Source organism: Varroa jacobsoni, unplaced genomic scaffold (assembly GCF_002532875.2).
Source record: "Varroa jacobsoni isolate VJ856 unplaced genomic scaffold, vjacob_1.0 scaffold_154, whole genome shotgun sequence".
NCBI lineage: Eukaryota > Metazoa > Arthropoda > Arachnida > Mesostigmata > Varroidae > Varroa > Varroa jacobsoni.
Window position 1 is genome coordinate 168,103 of NW_019213056.1, and position 9,491 is coordinate 177,593.

Sequence of the window (9,491 nt, forward strand, 5' to 3'; positions counted from 1 at the left end):
GACACACACACACACACATACACAGCAGACACACACACACACACACATACTCACACCCACACACACACACACACACACACACACACACACACACACACACACACACACACACACACACACACACACACACACACACACACACACACACACACACACACACACACTCGCAACAGCTCCAAAGACGTGCTCTACATCTAACGTCGTCATTCTGTCAAGCCGCATCAGCGACCGATCATCTTCGGGCATAAACAGTCTTCGGCAATTTTTCGTTGGTCTATCTTCTTTGTCATCGGTGATTATAATCTAATTACTATCGCCCGAATTGATTCGATGCTGCATCGGAGAAACTAACAGCGTTTTATAGCTACAACTATACGTTAGCGATAATCTTTCGGTTAGGGTAACACTTGAGAAGTATAAGCGCTGTTCTATAGCGTAATAACGTAACTTCATTATTCCAATGAACTTCTTCATAATGGAAACTGTGTGTGACTTGGATATAACATTATCGTATGCGTTCTTTTTCTTGCTAATCTCTAGGCCGATAACCACAGTTACGGCCAGGTCCACCTCAACGTTGATGGAAACGATATCTAAATCGTATTCACTTAAGTTAATTAAGCAAAAGGGGAATTTTGCTTCGTGTCGGAACTTCGGAAAACTTCAATTGTTTGCTGATTGCGATGTTATCTTGCTCTGGCTGAATGGATTGTTTAGCAGGGTCTGCGGTACTCGAAGCATCACTTTATTGTCGGTCGCCTGTGGGATGCATTTCTGGCTAAAGATCAACCCATCTAAGCTATTCTGTAATTTCAGCAATAACGTGTGATCGTGTCATTGATTATTATGTTTTGCTATTTGTTGGATGGGATTGGAACAGCCGGTAAGTGATCGGTTGATCTACAGAAAAATCTCTCTGTGAACCCCGATCTTACAGAACCTGTTCCATCTGTCTAAAGGCACTTGCAGGTGTTGCTCCGTAATGTTTTCTATATATTTATATATATATATATATATTTCGTCTCTTCTCTCTCTCTCTCTCTCCCTCTCTATCTCTCTCTCTCTCTCTATCTCTCTCTCCCTCTCTCTCTTTTTTATATGTATTTTCATATTCGTTCAAAAAGTATACTTCCTTCTGTGCTTAATGGTTTTACATCAGGGTATGGTTATCATCAGTATCAATCAAAGAAGCGACTATCGTCGAGCAAAAATCAACGCTTTGGTAAAGATGTGTAACAAAAGTCAATTCACACAACGCTATACCTTATGGTCAATGGTCACTCGGCGTACGTCAGTGATCTCTAATGAATGTATGCCCTCTTTTCACGCTTTTATTTCTTCAATGATTTCAATTGAGATATATATAAGCGTACGTCTGATATTTGTTTATAATTAATTTGCCTTAGGATGGCGTCGAATATACACGAAGAAAACATGCATCCATTAACCAACCTAGTGAAGATTTTTTTGAATAATAAAAAATTATATACTCTATTTAGATTCGTCAATGGACAGGCAGACTATATGTCACGATTGGCTTTCTCGTACACAAATCTTCCAATTCCATAACACGTACAGATACATACATTGTTAGTTATCTTCTTATATATAATAGATAACCTATTGAAGATAAGGTCGATGCCGCTTTCCACGCGGTTCGTTTATGAGAATCTATGCCTTATCTATGATCGTTCACAATGTTTGCCTATTCACGGATTTGTTGATGATGTTTGTCCCTGATGATGAGCCTATGCTTGGCCTATATATATATATATATAAGGCTAAATAAGGTGTCGAATTATATCTGTCTGCTGTGCCATTGATTGTGTGCTTGTAGTGTAGGCTCAATTATGTGTAACGTTCATGGCAGCGAATAAACAACTGTACGACAGATCGGCATGATATGCACAACAAACAGGTTACTGATATTATTAATAAAAACTACAAAATGTTATTTTGTTTACCTTTCATCACGTCGCTTATCATAAAACTACGTAGCATACGTTTTATTGCTTAATTATTGTTATCGTCATGTTTATTGTTATTATAATTATTATGGAATGAAGCAAGAAACGAGGGGGAAATCGCAAGCATTTATTTTTTTTTTGTTAATACTTATTACATGGTATAGTTGGCTATAATTAATGAATCAATTAGTAATTGCTGCGGCTGTTGCTTCTATTGGAAATGAGGTGAAGTATGGAGATCCCTCTAACAGATTTGTTGTATTCTCGATTTCGAGTCATCATATTCTTCGTAGGGATACCATTTGCACATGTCATCGAGGCTCATTACATTCCGTATATGGGTTAGGTCTTTAACCGTAAACTAAGCTTAGCGGGAGTGAAGAAAACAACAAAAAAAAAAATAGGTGCATAGCAGAGCTGCGGAATGTGGCGGTAGCAAGGGACTGGTTACATCTGAGAAGCTCGCTTTGTTTTTCGATATCTCGAAAAAAAAAAAACAAAAAAAGTAGTTCTGTCCTTAGGTAAGGCCAGTCTGCTATGTGCGGTAAGGGAGAACAGTGGTAGGAGGCTAATTTCTCGGAACTACTCGAGCCAATAGACGATGCGGACGCCGACGAAAATCAGAGCATGTGTCGATGCCCCGCACGAGTTTTTCCAAATCATCAAATCGTACGCGAGACACGAACGGCTAAACACGAAAGGCCTGACCGCGTCGAAACAGATGTAATTTATATACTGTTGTTTATGATTCGGCAGAGGTGCGGGGAAGGCGAGGCGAAAAATAAATTGTATCGTTTGTTTAACGAAAATTAGGGCAACACGGCGAACCGAGCAGAATGATATGCCGAAGCGAAGCACGAAAATTGCGAAAAAGGTCCGCGAAGTTCTGAAGCGTTTTTGATGGAAAAGCCACGAAATGCGCCAAATTATCGACCAAACCAGTTTCGCTCTCGCTTGATAATCTCACCTGACCAGAAGATCGTTGTTTTCAAAGATCGACAACGAATAGCTCAAGACGATCATCACACTGATAGACCATGGTAGTGCGCATTGCATGGCTCTCCCGCATTATGTGCCTCGATATTGAGGACGACGATGATAATTATCATTATTATTATTTTTACTAGTATAACTGCCGCTACCCAATAGCTTCGAAGGGGCAACGATATTGTCTTAAACGACACCTACGTTTCACACGTAAAAGCCGCTCTTTCCATTGAGAGGAAGGAGGCCAGCTAAAACACAGAAGTCGTACAAAACGTTAAATTCGTCCAAAACTAACTGGAAGAAGAACTAAAGCAATACAACAAGGAACATTAAAACTTAAACTTATCGCTTTCGCATACACACACAGCCATCCACATAGGCCAATTTTGAGAAAACAAATAAGTAGATAATGATGTATGCTGTTGTGGCCGTTATTGTGAGGAGGCAAAAAACGAAACAAGAACATATATACGTTTATATAGAATATATATGTATATCTATATGAAAACGGTGACATGAACGCAAAGCAACACAAACCACGCCGGCTATGGCGTCATCCAACGCGCTGAGATAGCCCATCCCGACGAAGCAAATGCGGAAACCAAAGGGGGGAGTGTTCGAGTTGGCCAAAGCTAATGGTGGCAGCTCTTATAGGGTGGACTCGTATAGATTTCAGACAGATGCAGATCGACCCGATGATGTGGACAGATCAATCCGTTAGCGCTATTATCTCGTCAACATCACCTGGATGGCCTATTTGGACATGTCTGATTGAGAACTTAAGGAGCAATACAAATAGGCCGATAACGAGTTAGGCTAACTTGTGTTACCCTACACACAAACTAATACGTAAACAGATTGCTGGGAGCATTTGTTAGATTTTAGGCTTTTCGTCATAAATAAAATTGAATTTGTCCACTAGGTGCCGATACTCAGACTGCTGACTACCACCAGCTTTTCCGTATCGCGTTCACTACGTCCGATTCCTAGAGTTGATGACCTCACTTCACGCAAAATGCGTCTCCACCTGCGATTTTTACAATTTTCAGAAGACCACAATGCTCTACGCGCTTATTTACTATCTCTGATTTGCATCTATTATGAATTAATTGAACCATTTGCTAAACTCCAATCATGACCGTATAAAGCTTAGACTATATGAACTCCCGAGGAACAGACCAATATGTATCTTCGCATTCGTTTGGTATAAAACGATTGAGCAGGCCTATTAACCAGCACAATCTGTGGCGGCACTATGACCAGCCCGAAGGCCAGTGTGGCCGACGACGAACTAAAGCATCGGATTGCTTGAATCAGCTAGTGAAGTCTTTTCTGCTCATAGCTGTTGACAGGTCGAGATTTAAACAGCGGGTCAGAATTCAGCTCTGGATATCTTCCGTAGCGCACACTCGCTTGGATTCGAGGCCCTCTTGGTTTCGAGTATTGCTTCGCGAAGCGAAACGTGCCCTCAGCGCGTAGCCGTCAACGGCAAAATATTTTGGAGACCCGGCGTCTGACGGTATTTTTTGTTTTTTCAGTTTTTTTTTCTCTACCATTTGTTAAATTACTACAACTAGTAAATCATCTATCTAGCAGTTACATCGATATTATTTTGCAGAACATGTACGTTCTGTAAGTATTATTCGATTCTACAGATACAAGTGACACACAACCACACATATTGACCCCCCCCCCCTCACCATCTCTCCCCTCTCCCTCCCACCCACCCCTCTCTCTCTCTCTCTCTCTCTCTATATATATATATATATATATATATATATATATATATAAAAACCGAAAAAATTTACACATTGACTCTGTGTTCTGCTCACTCACGATGGACCACTCACCGACGTTGAACTGACATAGATATAGATAATTATTAAGTTGTCATTCTACATTACTTTCGCTAATTTTATCTACTTATAATAATACACTAGTTAATGACTGTTGCACCAAGATCATTCCTTTCGAATTGAGTTCAACAAAAAAAAATGGGTAAAAAATTATAGCCAATTAATTGTTGTTCTCGAGAAGCGAATCCACTCGACGTAACTGGCCGTTAAACATACATACATACATACATACGAAGTGCCCACATGATCAGTTTCACCCCATAAGAAGTACAATGTAACAACTAACCACTAATTATGATCATGAAATACGCCTTATCAAATATTCGATCTGGTATTATGAGTAAAGATTTGGCTTCATATGAGGTTCACACAGCATCATATTGTGCACGATATTTCGTTTGCAGCTTAATTATTTCTATGCGATATCAAGCAGATATGCAGAACTGCGCTAAGTTCTGCTACGTAGTAGAGATACAAATCGAAAAAAATTACTACCGGCGCACGTTTACGGGACAACGTGCAGAGAGTCCACTATTGAGGCATGCAGACTCTTACTCTCGGCATTTTACGCGGAATTGTCGTTCTATTATATTATGGATTTAGAGTAGCATTACGGATGTAGCGTGTCAGACATGCAGTGATCGTATACGATTGTGGACAAAGAAACGGCAAAACGTCTCGCTCATTTCGGCTCGTTCATGATGCCGCCTCGGCTATGCCACTACCAAACGGTGCATGCATGTTAGTTGCACGAGCATGCAACGCGTGCGTCTCGCACATCTGTCAGGCATCTATAAATCGAACCTACGACAAACGCGTGTAAGCGGATTTCGATGATGGCCACCTTTGCAGGTGCTTCGTTGCAAGGTTCGACCGGACGCCGGCTACAATGGCGAACTCCCGCTACATTTTAGCCGATTTTATACACTGACCAATAGGAAGTGATAAATTAACATTGAAATATCATTATTGGTTATTTGTTATCGATAATTAGGTATAGATGGGTAGCTGGGGAACTGGGGGTAATAGATAAAGGGTTGGTATTGCATCGTCGGCTCAGGGTTGTTTGTTGACCAGCAATTGATGTCAAGAGTCCTGTTTTTCAGAGTTTTTCGAACACGGCGAGACCGTGGCAGTACCAAATCTTGGATTGTCTAGACTGAGTCGATAACAAGACGACTGATTTCAAATAGGGCACTTTGCACTATTTAATCGAAAATGTAAATAGGAAATGGCAAATCTCTCTATCGAATAGTAGTGTATTCTATTTTCACTGACCTAAGTGAACATTGAAGATAGATTGGATTGCATGCTGAAGCTTGTTGCTGAGAGCTATAGCGACTTCCTGGATGATCGCATCTCGCACTGTGTTTTTCTTCACTCCGAAAAACGTCACTCCAGATATCCATCAAGGCACGAGACATTCACAGCGTGCAGTTTAGCTATGTGTGTATCATAGGAGTTAAACACCGGGATTCATTCGATTGACAAGGTGCCACAAATCGACGTAGTACATCTTCATTCATACTACTGCTCCCTACAGTGATATTGCTTTTCTGCGATCCGCAGCCGGCTGTATTTTCCACCCGAGCATATATATACTGAGCACAGGCGGTCTGATAGAGAATCAGCTAATATGCAACGTAATAGTCTGCCGATTAATGAAAAAATCGCATAGTACATAAACATCCTCGTCTGCTCGCTATACACAGGCGGTAGGCTGTGCACACTGTGCATGGTCGAGTTATTGCAAAAGTATAAATCATGCATTACTAGCAGTTATAGAATTCGAACAGGGTAGTCGTCGCCTCTCTAGAACCGTTCTGCTCGTATATCGTGGTGTTCTAGTAGTATCTATAGCGTTTGTTGATTATATTCTAGTCAGAAAATGGTGGGTGTAAATTGCACACGACTGGGCCTAGATATCCTCCGATATCTATACTCAACTAGGTAAAACCATTGATACCCCCCTAATACGTATAATTATCATTCGCTTGTTCCAATGGACATCCTCTCTCTGTTGCTGCTAAACGTTACGCTCTCCTACCGGCTATATACGTTTGGCGATGACCTTAACTGGGCATGAAAGTTAGAGATTTACATTGTCTTTTTGGTTTCCTTCGAAATCGTCGGCTGCGATCGAAAAGTGTAAAAGTTTCAAAAGGCAAAGACAGAGCGAGTAGAAACGATTCCCTTGGGATTTCTGCGTTTTGCCCTTGGCGCCCAACTGTCCGATGTGGCGTCTCGTATTTTTAATTCGATCACTTGTTTGATTTGCCCTTTGTTTGTCTTCGCTGATGCTTGTTTATTGCTGTCGACTACGAATGAACGGGGCGTACCTGCTGCGAAATGAGAAATTCTGCTATTATCGCCAGTTATTCGAATGGCCTTATCGGTATTATCGTCATTGTTAGTAGTACCAAAGTACTGCTTCGTGTAGACACGCGGGGGGCGAAGGTGTTGAGCTGAGACAGCTACCGAAATCCTAAATTGCTGCAATAGTTTCAGTAGTTACCCCAATAAGTTGCTAGCCTCTTGGGGTTAATTTAGCGTATTACGGTAGGGAGCATAAATGGAAAGGCTTAAGAGATTATTTAGCAGATGAGAATGCGCATCAATGTCAATTATTGTGGTCAGTATCAATCGTTTCGTATTCTGTCACTGTAATTCATGTAGGAATTATAGTAATAGTATGCATAATAACGATATTGGTAATGGTACAAATCAGCAGTACTCTAATCATGATCATAGTATGTATGGATATATGTAATCACTTATTTACACGATTTGTACAAACGGGACTAGTGGTGCAGTCAACGCCAAAAACAACAGATTCGCGCACTTCTTTATTTCTATAACGAATCGCTGCGTAAGTCCGATGTTTCCCTCTCTTGTGTGGCGCCCCCCAGTGATAGCAGCCCCCTGGGAAGCTTTTTTTTTATCATATTGTCAGAACCACTTCGTGCTATGCAAGGCTAATGATATAAGACATTTAGGGAGACTGACCTACGGTGTCTCAATGGAGTGGCTTAAGCTTGAAGAAATACAACTCAACAACTATTGGACCTTGGTTAACACCGGCGCATAGGCTCTTATGTACATTATACAGGTATGTGGTATATACCTGCTTGTATTTGCTTTTACGTTCTGTTACCACGTGTTCCTCAGGTTTTACGTGTTGGTCCTTCTCGGATGATATAAGTGGATTCACACAAAACGTGTAATAAGTCAGTACTCGAACGATGTCAGTATATAAACTAAGTGGGATTAACGCTTGTTTTGGATAGGCAATAGCTTAATAAATGTAGATTCTTGAACGAGCTCTCTTCCCAGCCTTAACGCGTTTAGCACGTTAGTGGTTAACGAGCTAGGCACAGCGGTGATCAACGTGTCTAGAGAGTGGGTTACATGCCAGTACACTAAAAAACACGTTTTACATGACATGAATTACAGAGTTTCCTGTGAGTCAGCGGATGCATCCCAGCCTCTCGGCTAGACGAAATTAACATCGAATCTGATAAGTTGGTGATAAATAGTCATCAAAATAATAGGATAGTGGCTAATAGGACAGTAGTACCTGCGCGTTGGTAAAGTAGAAACGCGATAACAAGCATTTCGCGTGAAACCGCTAAGATGATTAGGTAGGCCACTGTGGCATTGCTTTATGTTTCTGTTTCTATGGCCTTGTCCTAAGATTTAAGTCTTCGTTTCCCAGTTGACATCAGTAAAACACATATCGCACAGGCACCTAATTGAAGGACGCCAACGGGGTGCCATCCGCTCGTTTTCAATATGATCTCTCCGGAGCGTCTGCTGGTGGCGTACCACACAGAGGCACCTTTCATGCAGCACTGTTTGTTTTTACTCTGTCTTGACACTTTCGTCGATCCGCATCTTCTTACCGAGGACGGAGTCATCATCGTCGTCCGAGTCTTCGTCACTATAACTCTCCGAATGAAGTGGCGCCATCGGTCCACCTCCACTTCGATGGTCGACCGAAGCCTGAAGTTCCTTCAGTAGGCTGCCTAGGTTGGCAGGGGTTTCGCCCTAAAAACAACAGTAAGGAACACACGATTCGAACATGAAACGATTAAGAACCTATAGTAGAAACGGCATTTTCGAAAATGAAATAAAAATAGCGAAATAACAAAAAAAAACTGAAAGCAATCAGGGGTTACCTCTTCAGATCAAGTCAACGATACATAACTACCACACTATTTATGTGGATAAGGAAAGTTATCTACAACTTGCCAAAGCAGAGGAATTATTATTATCCTATTGTTATTGTCTTCGCATTATACCTTATAGAAGCGTAAGGAAAGCGTGGAGGAAACGATATCCATGACTACTACGTTAAATCTAATACGAACCGTTTTAGCAGTCTGTTGAAAAAGCCCTGCGATAAGTGTCATCAGACGAACTTCATGGTGCATTTCTTCGCGTCGAAGTCTCTCCTGTCGCTCGAGGTCCTCCTTTCGCATTCGCTCAATCATTTCAAGTTCCATTGTCATTCGGCGCTCTTCCAACTCCATGAACTTACTCACTCCACGATTGATTGAGTCCATGATGTTCTGCGCTAAAGCTGTAACAACTGAAAATAACATAAGAGCGAAATTGAATTTAACCTCTTATTAGCACGGACATGTTTTAGAGACAAAATGTAACTGGAAGTGTCTGAATG

At 41.2% G+C, this 9,491-nt stretch overlaps 1 protein-coding gene across 6 annotated transcripts in view; it reads right to left on the reverse strand.

The window, feature by feature from the left end:
• Positions 1 to 6,912: 6,912 nt before the first annotated feature.
• The window catches only part of LOC111269935 (uncharacterized), an 87,918-nt gene continuing 85,339 nt past the window's right edge, over positions 6,913 to 9,491 (reverse strand). For all 6 annotated transcript variants that reach the window (XM_022849870.2, XM_022849863.2, XM_022849893.2 and 3 more), the window contains 2 exons: positions 9,181 to 9,401; positions 6,913 to 8,857 (listed from right to left, as the gene is read on the reverse strand). In XM_022849870.2, the coding sequence (XP_022705605.1) occupies positions 8,672 to 8,857; positions 9,181 to 9,401 (407 nt within the window). In that variant the 3' untranslated portion in view covers positions 6,913 to 8,671. The remainder of the gene's footprint in view (positions 8,858 to 9,180; positions 9,402 to 9,491) is intronic.